Source organism: Amblyraja radiata, chromosome 33 (assembly GCF_010909765.2).
Source record: "Amblyraja radiata isolate CabotCenter1 chromosome 33, sAmbRad1.1.pri, whole genome shotgun sequence".
Taxonomy (NCBI): domain Eukaryota; kingdom Metazoa; phylum Chordata; class Chondrichthyes; order Rajiformes; family Rajidae; genus Amblyraja; species Amblyraja radiata.
In genome coordinates, this window is record NC_045988.1 from 6,412,228 (window position 1) to 6,435,521 (window position 23,294).

Below are 23,294 nucleotides of genomic sequence, written 5' to 3' on the forward strand. Positions count from 1 at the left end.
TTAGCCAGAATAAATTTGATAGCTGTAGTTTAGTCAAGGCTTTGGAATGTTTAATATGGGAAATGTTGGCAGCTGTGTTGGTTCATTAGTTTTAGCTTGAGAGCCAACAATCAAATCACAGTACAAGTCTCGGAGCAGTGACATACTGTATTAACCAAGCCAGCTAACTACATTGTTAAACCGTTGTGACTTGTTCCAGAGCTGTAAGAGAACACAGAGAAATTCTTCAGAACCCGAGTCTAATTAAGTCAATTTCTCCAGGCTCGTTGCTAGCTGAAATTATTCACGTCTGTGAACCTTGCTCTGGGTACTTGTTGCCAGAAGTATCCAGGAGTGGGGTCGTTTTGATTAATATAGAAGGCTACATTTTCTAAATCTTCCACATCTTTCTTCATGCCAGCATGGAAATCAAAGCAGAGAGAGAGATTTAACAAGACTGCTCTCATATTTTTTTGCTTATCCTATTTTCAAGGGCAGTCATGCGAGTTATGGGTGATGAGAAGATCAGAGTTAATCTTGGTCATCGAGGTTTTCATCCAGGGCTTGTACTCAACAGAGAATTTTAAAAAGTTCTCTTGTTTTCAGATATGTTTACACCAATTAGCTGAAGCTAGGTTCTCCAGAGACCCGTACATGGAAAGAAATCAATACTCAGAGAGGTCTGTGTCTCACCTCTCCCTGTCGCACAGGCCCTCAAGTCTTTACTTTAGATGTAAGGCATGGGACTAGGCCCACCGAGTCCACGCCGACCACCGATAAGCCCATATACGAGCACAATTTCTACACACTAGGGACAATTTTCAAATGGCAGAAGCCGATTAATCTATACGACAGATGGCACAATGGGCTAAGTGTTCGGCTGGCAACCGGAAGGTAGCTGGTTCGAATCCCGCTTGGAGTGCATACTGTCGTTGTGTCCTTGGGCAAGACACTTCACCCACCTTTGCCTGTGTGTGTCCTTGGGCAAGACACTTCACCCACCTTTGCCTGTGTGTGTGGATGTAATTATGTGAAGCACTTTGGGGTCAATGCAAGTTGACTAAAAATGTGCTATATAAATAAAGAAATTTAATTTAATTTATAAACCTGCACGTCTTTGGAGGCTGGAAGGAAACCGGAGCACCCGGAGAAAACCCACACGGTCACAGGGAGAGCGTGCAAACTCCGTACAGACAGCGCCCGTGGTCAGGATGGAACCCCCGGGTCCCTGGCGCTGTATGTCAGCAACTTTACCACCGTGCCGCCATTTTAGGCCAGACAACATCCTCGTCAAATCCTAGACGGTAGACGGATACACATGTGACCAGCGGTTGTTAGCACCTACTTGCTCGGTGTGACAGCGGCCATTTCCTGATTCCCCTCCGCCATTCCAAGACTCCGGTGCAGAAATCGGAAGGAAGTGCCGGTGAAGGTGTTTAAAGCCGGTGTGAACATGAACGGCAATCGAACCTCTCCCACCAGACACCATTACTGGATGGCGATGACTAATAGCCAGAGAAGGATCTCAGGAATTAGCTGCCAGTGTCTTCCCGCTTAGTGAAGTGTTGTTGGGAAGCTCCCAACCTGTTACTGACACATGCTTGACGCTCCAATTTATCTTTGGGTTGAAAAAGCACCTGGAACGCTAAAGTGGTGCAGATACACAAGGTTAATTCCCGGGATGGCGGGACTGTCAGATGCTGAGAGAATGGAGCAGCTGGGCTTGTACACTCTGGAATTTAGAAGGATGAGAGGGGATCATATTGAAACATTATAAGATTACTAGACTAAGTGGGACCCGTTGGGTCCCAGCATCACACGGGAGGGCTGGTCACCAACGCAATATTCCACCTCTCCACCAATTCCAATACTGCTCGCCAGTGGGGGGGGGGGGCTGTCTGTTGCGCTAGTATGGGTGTTGCGGGCTGAAGGTACTGGTTTCCAGAGGGCTAGTATAGACATTGTGGGCCGTATGGATCCTTGGGCAGGCATCCAACTGTTGCAACGATTTTAAAAGCCAAGCCAAGGCAAACAATTGGGCTGCAGCCACCCGACAACCAAAATTCATTTTGTGAACACAAACTTGTTAAATAAGGCGAGGCAAACAATTGGGCTGCAGACACCCGACAACCAAAATTCATTTTGTGAACACAAACTTGTTAAAAAAGGCTGCAGCCGCTTTACAGCCGCATCAAGGGGACTCACCGTGGAGTAGACGTGCGTTCAGTGTTATTCGCAGTTCAGTCTCTGCCAGACCCTCTCGCTTACTGGGTCTGGCAGAGACTGAGTGAGGCACGACACTTCCTGGTTTTATAGTCCCTCCCCCTGCCGCCAGCGGGGGCAGCAGAGAGAATCTCTCTCATTTTTCATCGATGGAAAAAATCCTCCGCACTCATGTGGCGAAGGGGGCTCTGAGCGAGGTGGCCAAAAATGACGGCCGTAGGTGGCGCCATTCTCTCGGAAATCGCAGCACAGTTGGCTAAAAGCGGTCAAGATCAGAGATTTAGTAATATAGATTAAGGGTTTGGACACGCTAGAGGCAGGAAACATGTGCCCGATGTTGGGGGAGTCCAGACCAGGGGCCACAGTTTAAGAATAAGGGGTAAGCCATTTAGAACAGAGACGAGGAAACACTTTTCCACACAGAGAATTGTGAGTCTGTGGAATTCTCTGCTTCAGAGGGCGGTGGAGGCCAGTTATCTGGATACTTTCAAGAGAGAGCTAGATAGGGCTCTTAAAGATAGCGGAGTCAGGGGATATGGGGAGAAGGCAGGAACGGGGTACTGATTGGGGATGATCAGCTGTGATCATATTGAATGGCGATGCTGGCTCGAAGGGCCAAATGGCCTACTCCTGCACCTATTGTCTATTGTCCAATAAGACAAGACAGCTGACAAGTAAATAAAATGCTGGGACAGGCTGCATTGGTGGAGAGAAGGAATGGGAGATGTTTCCGTCGAGACCCTCCTTCAGGCATCTGCAGTTCTTTCCTACACAAGTAAATAAAATGTTCCCTCGGACTTAATGGCGAGAAGAAAATCCATGTGATTTACGATTTTAAATGGAAATAGCCATTAATCCCTGCTTTATTTTTTTAAAGTTCTGCGGAGGCATCTAATTATTGTGTAATTTTCTGATGCGTTCTTGTGGATTCTGGCAACGACCGGAGTTGCTACTGAATAAAAATGCTGCCGTGTCAGTCCAGGGCTCTTGAGTGATCGCTTCAGTGATCAGTGTGAAAATTACCTGGCTGTTTAAAAAGCCCTTTGAAACTAGCCAGGCAGTGTCCCACACACATAAGTTCATATGTTCTTGGAGAAGAATTAGGCCATTCGGCCCATCAAGTCCACTCCGCCATTCAATCATAGACGATCTATCTCTCCCTCTCGATCCCATTCTTCTGCCTTCTCCCCATAACCCCTGACACCCATACTAATCAACAACACACAAACCCTTACCCCACACCAATCCCAGTCCTACACCAATCCCAGTGTCCCAAACCAATCCCACTGTCCCCACACCAATCCCACTGTCCCCACACCAATCCCACAATCCCCACACCTATCCCAGTACCCTACGCCAACTCCAGTATGTCCACACACACCGCACTGTGACCCTACACCAATCCCACTGTCCCCACACCAATCCCAGTCCTTCACCAATCCCGGTGTCCCCACACAAAGCCCATTGTTTCACATCAACTCTACCCCTTTGCCACTGGTCGCCGGGCCCTTTAGATTCTGCCTGGTTGAAGCCCTTTGCTTGTCTTAATTTGGCTCCAGATTCAGATAACGGAGGGTTCTCTGTGTGGTTTCTTCGCAGTTCTTGCAAAGCAGCTGGGTCTGATTTTTCTTCTTTGGCCGAATGACTCAGGCGGACATTTTACTGACGTCATTTACGAAGTAATTAAAGGAAGGATTCGCCCCCATTGATTCATCCCCACAGCCGGCTGTGACACACACACACACACACACACACACACACTCTTCCCCGGACACAATGCCGCAGAGAGCCACTTGATTTAGGAATTCTTGACAGCTTTAATTTCCGGTGATGCACAGACCAGCAGCAAAGTGCTCTTTAAGCAGCAGCTAATTAAATGGGCGTCTGGGCGTCTGAACCCAGCAATCAACCGACTCGGAAGAAACTTGGTGGGAGGTTTGCGGGTCATTCTAGTCATTTTCCACCCGCTTCCTGGGCGACCACTATCTATATGGACATACAGTGCTGGAGTAACTCAGCGGGACAGGCAGCATCTCTGGAGAGAAGGAATGGGCTGACGTTTCCGGTCGAGACCTTTTCTCAGACTGAGAGTCAGGGAAGAGGGAGTCTAGCGAGATGGAGGTGTAAGGTGTTAAAAAGAAAGATCAAAGTAGATGATACTCCAGCATTTTTTGTCTATCTTTGGTGTGAACCAGCATCTGCAGTTCCTTCCTGCACTACTGCTGTCTACCTCATTGGAGACCCTCGGACTATCTTTGATCGAACTTGACTGGCTTTATCTTGCACTAAATCTTATTCAGGATATTCCCTCAAGCAGTTCATTGTTACGTGTACCGAGGTACAGTGAAAAGCTTTCATGTATCTGTACACTGTGGACGGCTCGATTGTAATCATGTATTGTCTTCCCGCTAACTGGATAGCACGCAACAAAAGCTTTTCACTGTACCTCGGCACAAGTGACAATAAACTCAACTCAAACTCATTTTATAATCGGCTTCCAAATGTCAAGATATTTTTATTGTCGTATGTAACGTTAACTGAATAACGTGTGTACCGAGGTACAGTGAAAAGCTTCTGTTGCCTGCCAACCAGTCAGCGGAAAGACAACACCTGATTACCATCGAGCCATTCACAGTGTATCGATCGATACAAGATATGGGAAGGTAGAGAAAAATGCTGGAGAAACTCAGCGGGTGAGGCAGCATCTATCAGCAGGAGTCAGGAACAGGGTACTGATTCTGGATGATCAGCCATGATCACATTGAATGATGGTGCTGGCTCGAAGGGCCAAATGGTCTACTCCTGCACCAATTGTCTATTGTCACTAGTCCCACCTGCCCATGTTTGGTCAATATCCCCGCCAAACTTGTCCTATCCATGTACCTGTCTAACTGTTTTCTTGGTTCTTGGTTTCTTGGTCCTCCAAAATATTCCAAATGGAATTTAAACTGGAGGTGTTTCTTAAATGTTGGGATAGTCCCAGCCTCAACTACCTCCACTGGCAGCTTGTTCCATACACCCAGCACCCTTTGTGTGAAAAAGTTATCCCTCAGATTCCTATTAAATCTTTTCCCTTTAACCTTAAACCTACGTGCTTGTTTCTTGTTACCACGTCTGTCTGCAGGCAACAGAGTCACTCAGCTGAAGTATTTCTATTACTAAGAGAGATTTTACTTGAAGTCCAAATGCTGATGGCCTCATTTTTATTTTCTTATTTTGCAGCGCGTTTCACGATGTTGCCGAACAAGTACTTGCAAATCCACCACATTAAGAAGACGGATGAAGGCACTTACCGGTGTGAGGGCAGAATCGCCGCCCGCGGAGAAATCAAATTCAAGGATATTCGGGTCATTGTTAACGGTAAGCGCTCGTTACTGCTGTCCCCGCTGGCCTTCGGTTAATCAGACACGCAACAACAGGGGCGGCACGGTGGCGCAGCGGCAGAGTTGCTGCCTTACAGCGCCAGAGACCCAGGTTCGATCCCGACTACGGGTGCTGTCTGTACAGAGTTTGTACGATCCCCATGTGAACTGCGTGGACTTTCTCCGAGATCTTCGGTTTCCTCCCACACTCCAAAGGCGTAAAAGTTTGTAGGTTAATTGGCTTTCTAATTATTTTTTTAAATGTAAATTGTCCCTAGTGTGTGTCGGCATGCGTTAGTGTGCAGGGATTGATGGTCGGCGCGGACTCGGTGGGCCGAAGGGCCTGTTTCCGCGCTGTACCTCTAAACTAAACTACAATAGCTTTTCACTGTATCTTAGTACACGTTACAATAAACTAAACTAAAACTAGAGGCACCTTTCATTTGCAAAGAGTCCAGATTACTGGGACATTCCACATTCACCTTTCACCATAGAGTCATCGAACATAAATTGTGGAAACAGGCCCATCTACAGAAGGTAGACACCAAATGCTGGAATAGCTCAGAGGGTCAGGCAGCATCTCTGGAGAAAAGGTGATGTTTCGGCTTGGACCCCTTCTTCAGACTCACTGCAGAAAGGTTCCAACCCGAAGCGTCACCCACCCTTGTTCTCCAGGGATGCTGCCTCACCCATTGAGTTATTCCTGCACTTTGTGTCTATCCGCATGTGTAGTTCCTTCCTACACATTTTGTATGCCCAATATACACTAGTCTCACCTATCTGTGTTTGCCCTATATCCTTCCAAACCTATCCTGTCCATCTACCTATCTTAAATGCTGCAATTGTCCCTGCCTCAACTACCTCCTCCGGCAGCTCGTTCCATTCACCCCCCACCCTTTGTGTAAAACATGTTACCTCTCAGGTTCCTATTAAATTCCCCCCCCCCCTCCCCTCATCTTAAACCTGTGTCCTCTGGTTTTCAATTTCCCTACTCTGGGCATGAGGCTCTGTGCCTTTACCCGATCTATTCCTCTCACGATTTTGTATTTAAAAAAACTTGCCCCTCAGGTTCCTATTAAATCTTTACCTCCCCCTCACCGCACCTTCTTCCTTCCACAACGTTCCATCTCTTGAATCATCTCACGATCAATGTGGCAATTCGTATGTAGGCGCAATGATACAAGTGTGGGAACTGCAGAAGGGCCATTGCTGGATGTGAATATTTTCAGTTCAGCTCCCTGTCACGCGCACCGAGATCCAGTGAAAGGATTTGTCGCAAGCTATCCAGTCAGCAGAAAGACAATACTTGATCATAGTCTAGCCATTTACAGTATAGAGGTTTATGAGTGTGTAGCGATTGTAATATGAGTTTGCTGGTGGTCTTGGAGGGGGGGATGCTCCTCAAACTGCGGAGCATCTTGGACAATACAGCTCACCCCCTCCATGACACACACTGGTCAACCTGAGGAGCACCTTCAGCAACAGACTGGTTCCACCAAGATGCAGCACAGAACGCCACAGGAGATCCTTCTTCCCTGTGGCTATCAAACTGTACAACTCCCCCATCTGTAGACTGACTACCCTGTCCCCCCTCCACCCAATCCCCAAATCTCTGGACACCCCCAATCCTTTCCACTCCTCACTTTAATTTCATGTTACATGTATCTTGTGTTTTATGATTGTTGGCGGATCAATTTCCCTCCTGGGATAAATAAAGTTATATCGTATCGCTAGCACCAGTCTGAAGCAGAGTCTCGACCCGAAACGTCACCCATTATGTGGATCTTATAGAAACTTACAAAATTCTTAAGGGGTTGGACAGGCTAGATGCAGGAAGATTGCTCCCAATGTTGGGGAAGTCCAGGACAAGGGGTCACAGCTTAAGGATAAGGGGGAAATCCTTTAAAACCGAGATGAGAAGAACATTTTTCACACAGAGAGTGGTGAATCTCTGGAACTCCCTGCCACAGAGGGTAGTCGAGGCCAGTTCATTGGCTATATTTAAGAGGGAGTTAGATGTGGCCCTGGTGGCTAAGGGGATCAGAGGGTATGGAGAGAAGGCAGGTACGGGATACTGAGTTGGATGATCAGCCATGATCATATTGAATGGCGGTGCAGGCTCGAAGGGCCGAATGGCCTACTCCTGCACCTAATTTCTATGTTTCTATGTTTCTATTCCTTCCCTCCAGAGATGCTGCCGGGCCCGCTGAGTTACTCCAGCTTTTTGTGTCTTATCTTCGGGTTAAACCAGCGTCTGCAGTTCCTTCTTACACAATTAGTCCCCTGGGCTGGGCGCCTTCTTGGAAGTAATAGGTGGTAATGTCCCCGTGACCGAGCCGTCAGGTTGGGATGGACAACAGACAGGAGGTGCAGGAGGAAGCTATTGTGAAGGCAACGGTTGATCCATCACCACGGGTGTCATGGCGACCTGCCCCAGGTGTGCGTTGGATCAACAATTCTCCAGATCTTTACGCACGCGCTCTCTCTTTGTGTTCTAGTTCCGCCCAGCATCCGCGCCCCGGAAATGGTGGTGAACGCAACGGCTCACAGCGGCAGACCCGTCACCTTGACCTGTCAGGCAGACGGGTTCCCACAGCCACAGATAACCTGGCAACGGTAAGAGGAATAAAGAATTATATGTATGTATGTACACACACACACACACACACACACACACACACACACATACATACTTGTGCACACGCGGACACACACACATACATATATACACATACATACACACACACATATAAAGATGTACGTATGTGTGTATGTATATATATGAGTACATATATGTGTGTGTGTGAGTACATATATATATATATATATATACATATGTACATATATACCTGTACATACACACACACATGTGTGTCTGTATATATATATGTGTGTGTATGTATGTATATATATATATGTGTGTGTGTGTATACCTGTATATATATATGTGTATGTGTGTCTGTATACCTGTGTATGTGTACTTGTGTGTGTGTGTATATGTGTGTATACCTGTGTATGTGTGTATACCTGTGTATGTATGTGTGTGTATACCTGTGTATACCTGTGTATGTGTGTATACCTGGGTATGTATGTGTGTGTATACCTGTGTATACCTGTGTATGTGTGTATACCTGGGTATGTATGTGTGTGTCTGTGTATGTGTGTGTATACCTGTGTATGTGTGTGTATACCTGTGTATGTGTGTGTATACCTGTGTATGTGTGTGTATACCTGTGTATGTGTGTGTGTCTGTGTATGTATATCTGTGTATGTGTGTATACCTGTGTATGTATGTGTGTGTGTCTGTGTATGTGTATAGACCACGGGGGGAGCTCCAACACGGAGACCACGTGGGCTTCAGTGAGTTTAAAGAGCAAGTGCGAGTTTGCATGACCTATTAAGTGAGGCAGGGGAGTGTGTGTATTCTTTGTTCTGTAACCCTGGTCCTGCTGATTGTGTTTGCAGAGAGGATATCATCATTGAAGCAGATGCCGACAAGTACTCTCTGATTGAGGATGGGTCTGAGCTGATGATTCACAAAGTGGGGAAACAGGACGATGGGGAATATATCTGCATGGCTCAGAATAAGGCCGGAGTGTACGAGCTGGAGATTACTCTACGAGTTTTCGGTAAGACCTCTCACTGTGAAATGTATATTAATTTACAGGTGCAGGCATGGTGTGCAGCCAACTCCTCCCCTCACTGCCAAAGACAGACCTGACTTCAGGGCGTGAGGTTGGGCAGGCTGGGATTTTATTCCTTGGAAAGAAGAAAGATGGTGAATCTGTGGAATTCATTGCCACAGTGGGCTGTGGAGGCCGAGTCAATGGATATTTTTTAAGGCAGAGATAGATAGATTCTTGATTAGTACGGGTGTCAAGGGTTATGGGGAGAAGGCAGGAGAATGGGGTTGAGAGGGAAAGATAGATCAGCCATGATTGAATGACGGAGTAGACTTGATGGGGCAAATGGCCTAATTCTGCTCCTATCACTTATGATCTTATGAAGGTTGTCCTCCCCGTAACCTGCGTGGGTTTTCTCCAGGATCTCGGGTTTCCTACCACACTCCAAAGACGTACATGTTTGTAGGTCAATTGCTTTTGTATGATTATAAATTGGCCCAAGTGTATGTAGGATAGTGTAAGTGTGCGGGGATCACAGGTCAGTGGTCTTCTTCAGAACCTTTCTTCAGAGGTTCTGACCCGAAACGTCACCTGTTCCTTTTCTCCACAGATGCTGCCTGACCCGCTGAGTTACTCCAGCTTTTTGTGTCTATCTTGAGTTCTGAGAGCAACAGCACATCATGTCATCAGCGGGAGGCACTCTGCAGTCAGTTGACACCAGCGCTTAAGAATGGTGGAGTCGTGCAGCAGGAAAGCAGGCCATTCGGCCCACTGTGTCCGTGCTGACCAGTGGGCATCCATTTGCATTAATCCCTCCTTCCAGCACTTGACCCTCCCTGCCTGGCAGATTCAAGTGCCTGTCCAGACACTTCTTAAATGACACCAGTGTTTAGTTTAGAGATACAGCGTGGAAACAGGCCCTTCGGCCCACCGAGTATGCGCGGACTAACGATCGCGCGTACACTTGTTCTATCCTACACGCTGGGGACAATTTACCAAAAAGCCAAACAAACCTATGAACCTGCACATCTTTGCGATGTGGGAGGAAACCAGAGCACCTGGAGAAAACCCACGTGATCACAGGGAGAATGTTCAAACATGCAAACACCGCACATTAACACTATCCTACACACACTGGGGACAATTTTTACATTTACCAAGCTGTTTCTGCGCTGTATCTCTAAACTAAATTGAAAGAAAAAGGGAATAATTTAAATGATGAAACCTAATGTGTCGTGACAGCCCATGTGATGGAACACTCAGTAAAGAAGCGGGTATTTTATCTTTAGCCTAGTTTAGAGATACAGCATGGAAACAGGCCCTTCGGCCCACCGAGTCCATGTTGACCAACGATCACCCTGTACACTAGTTCTATCCTCCACCCCAGGGACAATTTACAGAAGCCAATTAACCTGTAAACCCGCGCGGCTTAGGAATGTGAGAGGAAACCGGAGCACCCGGAGATGCACAACTTCTCACCCATTCATTTAAATTAATTTAGTTCCTCCTGATGGACATGGCACTGTGTGGCTGTGAGTCAGCTTTAGTGATCGCGCCCTGAAGTCCTGTCATGTGAAGGACTGCGTTACGTCTGAAAATTGATTCCGACATTCATTATCTCCCAGTATGTCAGCAGTCACTGGCACTGCAGTTGGAGAAAGGTTCTGAAGAAGACGACTGGGGTGAGGGGGGAATGACTGGAAGCTGGAAAAAGAGCACAAAAAGGGGAGAAAAGGAAATATTTTCTTACTTCCAGCCCCACCCCACCCTTTAAAATCAGTGTGAAGAAGGGTCTCTACCTGAAACGTCACCCATTCCTTCTCTCCAGAGATGGTGTCTGAGTTACTCAAGCGTTTTTGTGTCTATCTTCTGTTTAAACCGGCAGCTGCTGAATCAGGGGATATGGGGCGAAGGCAGGAACGGGGTACTGATTGTGGATGAAGGCAGGAACGGGGTACTGATTGTGAATGCTGGCGGTGCTGGCTCGCAGGGCCGAATGGCCTACTCCTGCACCTATTGTCTATTGCAGTTCCTTCCTGCACCTGCAGTTCCTTCCTCCGCACTCTCAGAATTAAGATCTTCCTTAAACGCCGATGAGGTTTTAATTTCTATAAAATATACATCAGGGAAGCTTTTGACATTGTGCAAACTGCTCTGCCCCCAGAATAATTGCAATGCCCATAATCACTTAATATCTGCTGAAAATGATGAGAGTCTAATAGTTCCCCTTTGCAGCTGCACATGATTCAAATTCCCCCAATTGGATCCGTGCCAGCTATCAACTAGAGTGCTTCTGTGTTGCATAGACGAATGCCACTGCAGCCAATTGCTTCACCAGTTTAAGGGCTCTTATGTACCAGTTTCTGGAGTCAATTATGACATTGTACAGGGAAATTTAGGTTTGTGCAATTTTGGTTCAAGTCCTGCTTTTGTTGGAAGATTGCACTGCAAGTTATTAGTGAAGCACTTCAACATATAATTATCCTCTGGCTTCATTATTATCGAACCCATGTTAATTTGTTCCTGCTGTAAAAAATTAACCACCACTTCCTTTCCTTTTGTGTTTGAATTTAGTTAGGCCTGAAATCACCTACGTGGAGAATAAGACAGTGGTGGAGCAGGAGGATCACATCACACTCACCTGTGAGGCCAAAGGTGACCCCACCCCCACCATCACCTGGATGAAAGGCAGCCACACCTACCGGGATGGTGAACAGGTAGGAGAATTACATGCAGTTGTACCCTCTCCACCACACGGCGATGAGGACAAACTTCCGTCATGCTTGCTTGCCCTCCAGATGACAATTAACTTAAATCCACCTAACCTCCACAAGAGTGCATGATTTAGTTGCCTGTTCCTTCCATTTAGGCTTTAAGCAGAGCCGTTGGTAGTAACGGCATGGGATTGCCAATTCCCACCACATACACAGGCTCCACTGTCGTTGGAGAGGGTCCAGAGGAGGTTCACCAGAATAGTCCCGGGACTGATTGGGATAACGTATGATGAGCATTTGATGGCACTGGGCCTGTACTCACTTTAGAGTTTAGAAGGATGCAGGGGGGACCTCATGAAAACTTACCAAATAGTGAAAGACCTGGATAGAGTGGACGTGGAAAAGATGTGTCCACTTGTGGGAGAGGCCAGGACCAGAGGCCATAACCTCAGAATAAAAGGACGTTCCTTGAGGAAGGAGATGAGGAGGAATTTTTTTGCTCAGGGGGTGGTGAATCGTTGCCACGGTGACGGCTGTGGAGGCCAATTCAATGAACATTTTTAAGACGGAGATTGACAGATTCTTGATTATTACGGGGGTCAGGGGTTATGAGGGGATGGCAGGAGAATGGGGGTTGAGAGGTCGATAGATCAGACACGATAGAATGCGGAGTGATGGGCCGAATGTCCTAATTCTGCTTCTAAAACCTATGAGCTTATGATGTGACTTCATCCTGTGTCGGTCCAAATGCACTCAGTGGTGCTGAGACTGAAGGGGTCACGGGGTTGGTGAAGCAACAAACGCTGCCTGACCGACTGCTCATAGTAAAACCAGAGGTGGGCAAGCAAGGTATGAAAAGGACAATAGAGGGGGTTGTGTGTGCAGAGGGATGCCAACAGGTTAGTATGGGTGACGGAGCTGGTATAGCCACTGCCTCACAGCGCTGTACACCCGGGATCAATCCCGACCTCGAGTCTGCGTGGTGTTTGCACGCTCCCCCTGTGATCAAGTGGAATTCCTAAAACCCCTGTCCCACGGTAGGAGTTCATTCCAAGAGCTCTCCCGAGTTTGCCCTGATTCAAACTAGGAGATTTACGGTAATGGCCACTCGGTGGGCGGCGCGACTCTCGTCAGCAGCGGCCTCTGCAGTCCGTCTGCGTTTTTATTATTTTATGTCTATGTTTTTATGTAGTTTTTGTTATTTTTTGTTGGGGTATGTGTGTGGGGGGGTGGGGGTAACTTTTAAATCTCTCCCTGCACGGGAGACCCGACCTTTTCTTTGTCGGGTCTCCGTTGTCATTGGGGCTGCAACGAGGAGCGGGCTCCAACAGGAAGACCGGGGGCTGTGATGCCGACTACTCACCTCACCGTCGCAGAGCTGGCCGAGTCCAGAGCGGGTGGAGCTGTGGTGGACGCTGCTGCGGCCCGACCTCCGGAGTTTCGGTGGCTGCAACTGCGGGTTTGGCGGGCGGCACCGCGGGTCCCTGGAGGGAGACCGCTTTTCAGGGCTCCCGCAACGGCGACTTCTCCCGCCCGAGTTGCGGGGTTGAAGAGCTCCTGGAGCGGGGCCTTACAGCACCGCCCCGCGCGGCTTGGAATGGCCGCGGGACTCTGCGAGCGCACGCCGGGGGCTCTAACACCAAGACCCGGTGTGCGACCTTGCATCACCTGGCGTGGCTTTAATGGCCGCGGGACAATCGCCATCGCCCGCCGGGGGCTTTGACTTTGACTCTGACATCGGGGGGGGAGAGTGCAGTGGAGAGATAAGTTTTTTTGGCCTTCCATCACAGCAATGTGATGGATGTTTATGTAAATTATGTTGTGTCTTGGGTCTATTTGTTTGTAATGTATGGCTGCAGAAACGACATTTCGTTTGGACCTCAAGGGGTCCAAATGACAATAAATTGAATTGTATTGTATTGTAATAGCCACTCGTCGGTACTCGGGGCTCTCGTGGACATTTTTCAACATGTTGAAAAATCTTCACGAGTCTTCCCGTGCTTGCCTGCCGTTAGCGCTAAGAGACGTCCCCGAGCTCCAACGTACCCGCTACGTTCATTCTCCTGGCTTACCATGAGTTTGATTTTTTTAAACTCGGGAGAGCTCTTGGAATGAACTCGCACCGTGGGACAGGGCTTTAAGAATGCTCCGATTTCCTCACACATCTCAAAGACCTGCGTGTTGGTGGGTTAATTGGCCTCTGTAAAATTGCACCCCACCCCCCTTGTGTAGGGAGTGGATGAGAACGTGGGATAACGTAGAACTAGGTGTCAATGGATGATCGGGGGCCAGTATGAATTCGGTGGCCGATGGGCGTGCTTCAATGCTGGTATCATTAAACTAAACTGAAGACATTTGGAGAAATGTGAAGTCGCCTCTTTGGAAGGAGGAATGGGCAAGCAAACTATTATTCAAGTGATGTGAAGTTGCTAAATGTCCTTCAGAAAGATAGGGTGACGTTGTATGAGAAACACAGAGAGATAGCATGTAAGTAAGCAAGTGAATGGAGCACAATGTTAAGGAAGTCTTATTACAAAAATATAGTGTGTTGGTGAGACGTCACCTGATGGGCACCTATGGAGGATCTACTTGCAATGCAGACAATTCAGGGAAGGTTCACCAGGTTAATTTGTGGGATTGTTTTGAAAGGAAAAATTGGGTCTATGTTCTTTGGAGTTTAAAGTATGAGATCCAGGGTGGAAATGTCCGACAATAGAGGGCACAGCTAGAAGGTCAGGGGGGGGGGAGGTTTATTGGAGATGTGCGGGACAAGTTTTTTTACACAGAGAGTAGTGGGGGCCTGGAACACACTGTCAAGGGGTGGAGCTTGATACAACAGTGGTGTTTAAGTTGCTTTTAGATAGACGCATGAAAATGCATGGCACATAGGGATATAGATCACGTGCGGGCAGGTGATTGTTGGTCTTGACATCATGTTCAGTACTGACATTGTGGGCCGTAGGGCCTGTTTTCGGGCCTCTTCTATGTTCTATTATGAACTCTTCTATGTTTCATTTTGAACAAAACTTAGTTACAGAGATTGTTATATCGTGTTTACGCAACTTAGTTTCATTTCTACACACATGAAAGTGCAGGGAATAGAGGGATATGGATCTTGTACACACAGGTGGGATTAGTTTAACTTGGTGTCGTGTTCAGCACAAACATTGTGGGCCAAAGGGCCCATCCCTGTGCTGTACTCTTCGATGTTGACACGAAAAATGAGGTGAGGACTTTGCCCAAGTGGGGACGTCTCAGGAACGGGGAAAGGCCATTTAGTGGCTTTCAAAGCGAGGCGGAGGGATTTTCCTTCTCGAAGGCGGTAAATCTTCAAAACTCCCTCCACCGCAGGAATGTTAATCACTAAATATATTTAATGTTGAGTTTGTGCGATTTTCGGATCTTTGTGAATCAAAGATGATGGGGAATATCAAGCTCCCATGTGGTCTCGTGATCAATCTTTCATATGGTCTAGTGGTTAGGATTCCTGGTTTTGGGGTAGAGTTGCTGCCTGAAAGCGCCAGAGACCGGGTTCGATCCTGACTACAGGTGCTGTCTGTACGTTCTCCCCGGGACCACTTGAGTTTTCTCCGGGTGCTCCAGTTTACTCCCACACTCCAAAGACGTGCAGGTTTAGAGGTTGATTGGCTTCAGTAAGTTGTAACATTGTCCCTAGGGTGTGTAGGTTAGTGTAAGGAGTGATTGCAGGTCGGCGCGGACTCAGTGGGCTGAAGGGCCTGTTTCCGCACTGTATCTCTAAGTAGGTCTGAAGGGAGCAAGGTGTAAAATGGAGCTGAGGCCAAGAGAGGTTGGTTGTGATCTCATTGAATGGAGGGACAGAGTGTTCTATCATTGCACTCACTACTTAAGTTGTATTAACATCTCATCGTTTAGCACCAGACTATGCAGGCATCATTGGCAGTAGCCTCCAAGCGAATTGTACATTTTGCAGGGGTAGCAAGACAAATGTGTAGGCTGCATTAACATGCTGGACAAACGCCTGCTTGTGTTATATCGGTCTGATCACCACTTCTGAAACACAGCGGGATTATTTATCTGTCGTAGTTCACAAGCGGGGTGAAACGTGACTTGGTTTGGAGACTGTAACATGAATGACTTGCCGCCATTAGCATCGGTCTGCCCCCAGTTCTGCTCGATATGTGTTCTGATCCTTCTGCGAATGATTCTTGGGAGTAACGCCTCGTTATGCCAGCAGCTTCTGGTCTGTTTATTATCGTTGCCTAAGAGCGGCCATTATACACATATGGTGCATATGTGTAGGAAGGAACTGCAGATGCTGGTTTACACTGAAGATAAACACAGAATGCTGGAGTAACTCAGCCGGACAGGCAGCATCTCTGGAGAGAAGGAATGGGTGATGTTTCGGGTCGAGACCCTTCTTCAGACCTATATATATGGTGGAACCCATACACACACACACACTGAAGTAACACAACACTTGCTACCCACAAATGCTATAATGAACATCCCTGTGTGCTTTAAGCTGGAATGGGCATCTGCATTTGATAACGTATGGGGATTATGGTTATGTTTTGCTGTGTCAGACGCTGTGTATTTGTGCCTTTAGCAAAGTCCGCAGCCATGTTAATTACAGAAGGGATGATGCTCGCGTTGATCATTGATCATGCATCCTTTGCGCAAAAATCTCCCAACCCTTCTAATTACCTCCATTGTGCATCACCATCTCAGTGGACTAGCTAATAAGACAGTGTAAGAAGGATCTGCAGATGCTGGTTTAAACCGAAGTACGGCACAAACAGCTGGAGTAACACAGCGGGTCAGGCAGCATCTCTGGCGAGAAGGGATGGGCGACGTTTCGGGTCGCGTGGTCCGAAGAAGGGCCTCGACCCGAAACGTCACCCGTTCCTTCTCTCCAGAGATCCTGCCTGTCCCGCTGAGTTACTCCAGCTTTTTGTGTCTACCTAATAAAACAAATCGGGTTGGAAATATGTACCCTGACGGGTTTGTGGTGCTGAATATCAGCGTCCAGACCTCGTGGCAGAAGACGAGGTTATTTATGAAGAATAAAGACATCGTCCGCGGGGAATTTCAGCAAAAATCATAAATCCAATTATAAAGACGAGTTTCTGATTTTGCTCCGTCTGAGATGCCCAGAGCTAACATTTGCCTTGAATTCCCCTTTAATTGACATTAGCATTTGTGAAGTTTGAATTATTTCTGCTATAGAGATAGAGGGAAATAAATTCCCTGCATTCCCAGACCTAGGTTGCAAAGTTCCTTCCACGTGTGTCCATTTATGAGGGTCATTGTGGAAAGTCTTTAGGCAGAGGATGGTGAATCTGTGGAATTCATTGCCACAGAAGGCTGTGGAGGCCAGGCCAGGCCAGTGGATATTTTCATGGCAGAGGTAGATAGATTCTTGATTAGCGCGGGTGTCAGGGTTTAAGGGGAGAAGGCAGGAGAATGGGGTTCGGAGGGAGAGATAGATCAGCCATGATTGAGTGGCGGAGTAGACTTGATGGGGCCGAATGGCCTAATTCTGCTCCTATCACTTATGACATGAAAATTCAGCGCGGTCGTTCCTCTGCCCAGCGCTGTTCTTGCAGGGGTATGTGAGTGACACCCGACCTTTGTGTGGGTGAACCCAGGATACAGTTTGAACAACAAATGCTCTTCCCTGTCCAATGTTCCTTTCCGAATACCACAAGGGAACTCTGGAGCCGAGTATCCCGGGAGCTATTGGTTGATTGATTGTTGCCAGATACAACACGGAAGGGTGGCGCAGCGGGTAGAGCTGCTGCCTCACAGCGCCAGAGACCCGGGTTCAATCCTGACCTCGGGGGCCGTCTGCGTGGAATTTTCACCTTCTCCCTGTGACCATGTGGGTTTTCACAGGGTGCTCAGGCTTCCTCCCACAGACACGCGGGGTTTGTAGGTTAATTGGCCTCTGTTAGTAGTGTGCAGTGAGTGTACAGGAAAGTGGGATGACATAGAGCTACAGTAGTGTGAACGGCTGATCGATGGTCAGCGTGGATTCAGTGAGTCAAAGGGCCTGTTTCCATGCTGTATCTTTGAACTAAACTAACTAAGTAATCCCTTCGGCCCACCACGTCTATGTCAAATTAAAATACTAGCACACATTGTAAAATATGATTCTTAGTGGTGTAATTTTTCTTTAGTTTAGTTTAGAGATACAGCGCGGAAAATAGGTCCTTCGGCCCACCGAGTCTGCACTGACCAGCGATCCCCGCACAATAACTCTATTCTACACACACTAGGGACAATTTACATTTACATCAAGCCAATTAACCTACAAACCTGCACGACTTTGGATTGTGGGAGGAAACCGAAGATCTTGGAGTAAACCCACGCAGGCCACGGGGAGATCATACAAATTCCGTACCGACAGCGCCTGTAGTCAGGATTGAACCCGGGTCTCTGGCGCTGTAAGGTAGCAACTCTACCGCTGCACCACCTCAACGTCGCAGGAACTATTTCCTCTTGCACCACCCTCTGTGTGGGAAATGCTTCCCCTCAGGTTGCTGTGAAATCCGGCCCCTCTCACCATAAACTCATGACCTTCGGTTCTTGGTTCCCCTACTCTGGGCATGCAGCCAGTCTCCTTCTGTATGTTAGCAATGCCGAAACCAGGGATGAACCAAGGACCTTTAGATCTTCAGACTGACGCTCTCCCAACTGAGCTGTTCCAGCTACAAATTAATTCTCCTAAGAAGAGGCTAAGAAGATGGCAGTTGAGGTTTAACTGTTAATTCTAATTCATTGAACCACTTTGAAAATGAACCCTGCTTAAAACAAGCTGCAGTAAGTTGTTCTATCCCACACGTTAGACCAGCTGGCAATGTTGAGCTGCCCTGACTTGATCCTGTCTGGAATCAATTCCTTATGGATATCAATCCAAATTAGAAAAACAACTCCACGTTGATTGGTTGAATGAAAGTGGGCAAGTTGGGCCGAAGGGCCTGTTTCCACACTGTATCACTCTATGCATGCACATAGACAGGCTCTGTGGTCCGCTGAGTCCAAGCCGACCCGCTCACGCTAGCTCTACGCTTCCTACACATATGGGGCAAGTTTCATCTATCTACATAGTCCCGTGTCTTTGGTGTGTGGGACGGAACCAGAGAGAAGCCACGCGGTCACAGGGAGAGCATGCAAACTCTACACAGACAGCAGCAGAGGTCAGGATCGAACTCGATCTCTGTGGTACTGTGAGGCAGCAGCTCCACCCGCTGCGCTATTGCGCGCCAGTCAAACACGGATGCTGTTTTATCAGCGTCAGCGTGAAACACTAACAAATTCCACTTCTATTTGGACCACTAGCTGCGACCTTGTGCCTGCGTCGCTGGCTGAAGGCAGTGACAAATACGTCCAACTTCAGCAGAACGGCTGCAGATTTTCACATTTGATTCTCAAAGCCAGGCGGAGCGCAGCTGTCAGCATGATGAGTTGCTTCAGACCGATTGCACGGGCAAACTGCGCCTCGTCCCCACGTTCAGACAGCGTGTAAAATCACAATCTGCCCCAATCAACACCTGATCTCCTTCTCCCAAGGACTCAGAAAGGTTTTCCCAGAAAACGTTGTATTAATAGGAGCTATGCACCCTCCACGCCTCACTGCACCGTCTGTTTTGTATGTTGTTTGTCTTCTTAAGTGGTAGCAATGTAACCGATGTGATTTCTGTCAGAGATGGATGTTGCCAAGGGATCAGGAGACAACCAGGGGAACATCCATTATCCTTCACCTTGCATGTTGCACTGCCTGGTCTTCCCATTCATCTCATTGTTCTCTTGTGCACTTCTTGCTTTTCATAAGGATCGTTAAGTTAAGGAGCAGAATTAGGCCATTCTGCCCATCAAGTCTATCCCGCCATTCAATCATGGCTGATCTATCTTTCCCTCTTAGGGATAGATAGAATCTTGAATAGTACTAGCGTCAGAGGTTATGGGGAGAAGGCAGGAGAATGGGGTTAGGAGGGAGAGACAGATTAGCCATGATTGATGGCGGAGTAGACCTGATGGGCCGAATGGCCTAATTCTACTATTCTTTATGACCTTTCAACCACATTCTCCTGCCTTCTCCCCAAAACCCTTGACATCCTTACTAATCAAGAACCTATCAATCTCCGCCATAAAAAGATCCACTGACTTGGCCTCCATAGCCGTCTGTGGCAATGAATTCCACAGATTCACCACCCACTGACTAAAGAAATTCCTTCTCATCTCCTTTCTATAGGAACGTCCTTTTATTCTGAGGCTGTGGCTGCTGGTCCTAGACGCTCCCACTAGTGGAAGCATCCTCTCCACATCCACTCTATCCAGGAAGGTCCATCATTCATACTTCCATCGCTATGAACCCCGTAGTGAAAACCAGTCCCCCAGTATTATATAATGACAATGAAGTCTTAACACAAGTAGCGGGGAAAATAGAATTGTACAGCATGGAAACAGGCCCTTCGGCCCAAATCATATGTAGTTTAGTTTAGAGATACAGCGCGGAAACAGGCCCTTTCGGCCGACCAGCGATCCCCGCACATTAACACTATCCCATACCCACTAGAGACATTTTCTACATTCACCAAGCCAATTAACCTACAAACCTGTACGTCTTTGGAGTGTGGGAGGAAACCGAAGATCTCGGAGAAAACCCACGCAGGTCACGGGGGGAACGTACAAACTCCGTTCAGACAGCACCGGTAGTCAGGATTGAACCCAGGTCTCCGGCGCTGCATTCTCTGTAAGGCAGCAACTCTACCGCTGCACCACCACCTGTAAGAGGGAATGTTATGTTGTACCTGCACCATGAGTCTGACTTTACTTGCGGCCCAGCTCAGATAGGCACATCCACAAAATAAAACATCTTGTAGATCAGTGGTGGTTCTCCAAGTCGGTCTATTGAAGGCCTAAACAGTGTGGTGCATTGGTAAATACTCTGAGAAAACCTAAAGTGCCTCAAAGGATTCACTATTTTTATATTCTCACGGCACAATGGTTACATGTGGATCCTACATTTTTTTTTAAATGTCATCATTGATCAATGTCTCTGTAACCTTTCATCTTTGTCTTTCCCCAGAGTTATATTTAACCTTATGCTCCCTGTCACTTGCAGAACCACTCTCCCACTTGTATGACAAATGGGCCCCAGAAATGTCTGAAGGTGGGGATCCCGACCCGAAACCTCATCCATTCTTTTCTCCAGATATGTTGTCTCTCCTGCTGAGTTACTCCAGCACTTTGTCTTTACCTTCAGTACATACCAGCATCTGCAGTTCCTTTCTGCACCAAAAATGTCCCCTGGATCAGTTTTATTACCCTCAGCTTAGTTTACAACTTTCAATGTTTATGTTAACCAAACTAGATATGCTGTGGAATCAAAACACCGTGATACATCTATTTATTGCCTCACTGACATCCTTAAATTCCCGATGTTGGCCATTTTGTTCCCATCACCCTTCCCAGGATGCAAGCTCTTGGGATAAACACATTACAAACCACTCATCCTCCTTCTAATGTTCAAAATATCCATCAACATCATCCATACCGACCATGGTGCCCCATCTAAGCTAGTCCTATTTGCCCACGTTTGGCCTTTCTCCCTCTAAACCTTTCCTATTCATCAATCACTGGTGTATAGTCACGTGTACCGAGGTGTACGTTGGGTGCTATCCAGTCAGCGGAAAGATAAATACATTATTACATTCTACCTGCCCATATGTCTTTAAAATACTGTTATAGTATCTGCCTCAACTACCTCCTCTAGCAGCCTGCTCCATTTACCCACCGCCATCTTTATGAAAAAGTTGCCCCTCAGTTTCCTAGTGGATTTTTCCCCTCTCACCTTCAACGTTTAGTTCTTGATTTCTCCTACTCTGGTTAAAAGATTGCCTTTTCAAAATGTTTGAACCCAGGCCAACAATAGTACACTTGGTAAAGATTAGTGGAATTGGACAAAGCCAGAACCAGTGGATGGTGAATCTGTGGAATCCATTGCTACAAAAAAGGTTGTGGAGGCCAAGTCAATGGATATTGTTAAGTTGAAGATTGACAGGTTCTTGATTAGTGCGGGTGTCAGTGGTTTTGGGGAGAAGGCAGGAGAATGGGGTTGAAAAGGGAAAGATAGATCAGCCATGATTAAACGGTGGAGTAGACTTGATGTGCCGAATGGCCTAAATCTGCTCCTACAACTTATGAACTTACGAGCATTTGGCTTGAGAGAAGGAAACCGTGATTCACCACTGCCTCTGGAGTTTTCTTCAGGTTGTGACTGACAGCGAAGGGTGAATCGATGGGTCTGGTTATTTGGACTTTCGTTAAAAGATTAGTGTGCATGGTTACAAAATATGGACCTGCTGAATAATACACTGGCTTGGGTTGGGATTAGGTTACCAGAATGGATATAGAAGGAATGAACGGGCCTTAATTCTGGGTGGCCTGTGGGATGTGACACTATCACAGGTGGACATTGGTGGGTCTCAATATCTATGATTTGGATGAGAGGACTAACTATGGGACCCCTGAGTTTGCCTACGACACCAAGCTGGTAGTTTGGTGAAGGCAGGGAGTGAAGATGAGCTTCGGAGGATGATGCATAGATAGTCCTTTGTGCTTTCGACAAGATGGATTATTGGGCAAATGCATGACAGATGCAGATTAATGTGATCAATATGAAGTCATTCGCTTTGGTTTTAAAAAGAGAGAGATTATTTTCTATCTTTATATCTGTTGTGGCGGCGCAGCGCCAGAGACACGGGTTCGATCCCGACTACGGGCGCTGTCTGTACGTAGTTTTACGTTCTCCCCGTGGTCGCGTGGGTTTACTCCGAGATCTTCGGTTTCCTCCCACACTCCAAAGACGTAGGGGTTTGTAGGCTACCGGTAATTGGCTTGGTATAAAGAAATTTAAATTGTCCCTAGTGTGTTTAGTAGGATTGTGTGAATGTGCGGGGATCGCTGGCCGGTGCAGACTCGATGGGCCGAAGGGCCTGTTTCCGCGCTGCGTGTCTAAACTAAACTAAAATTAGCAGAGATGAAGAGACTTTTATTAAACCAGAGAATGTTCAGCATCTTAAACTCTCTGATGAGGCAAAAATCTTCATTGGATTTTAAAAGCTCTGTGGAGTTTCCTCCCACACTCCAAAGACGTTTGTAGGTTAAAATGGCTTCTGTAGATTGTGAATTGTCCCTGGTGTGTAGGATAGTGCAAGTGTACGGGGTGATGGGCGGTTGGTGTGGGCCAAAGGGCCTGTTAGCGCTCTGTATCTGAGGTAAAGCGTGTCCTTATGTCCGTGATCTCATTCCCACTCGCGCTGTGAGGATGGGATGTTCCCTGCGGCTCTGCACCGCTGGTGAATCATGTCCTGGTGTCTTGGTTGCCAAGCAACAAGTATAGTCCC

At 47.3% G+C, this 23,294-nt stretch overlaps 1 protein-coding gene across 12 annotated transcripts in view; it reads left to right on the forward strand.

The window, feature by feature from the left end:
• Window positions 1–23,294, forward strand: part of ncam1 (neural cell adhesion molecule 1) — a 347,020-nt gene that overhangs the window by 211,696 nt on the left and 112,030 nt on the right. For all 12 annotated transcript variants that reach the window (XM_033049728.1, XM_033049735.1, XM_033049729.1 and 9 more), the window contains exons 5-8: window positions 5,425–5,562; window positions 8,063–8,180; window positions 9,030–9,193; window positions 11,762–11,904. In XM_033049728.1, coding sequence (XP_032905619.1) covers window positions 5,425–5,562; window positions 8,063–8,180; window positions 9,030–9,193; window positions 11,762–11,904 — 563 coding nt within the window. The remainder of the gene's footprint in view (window positions 1–5,424; window positions 5,563–8,062; window positions 8,181–9,029; window positions 9,194–11,761; window positions 11,905–23,294) is intronic.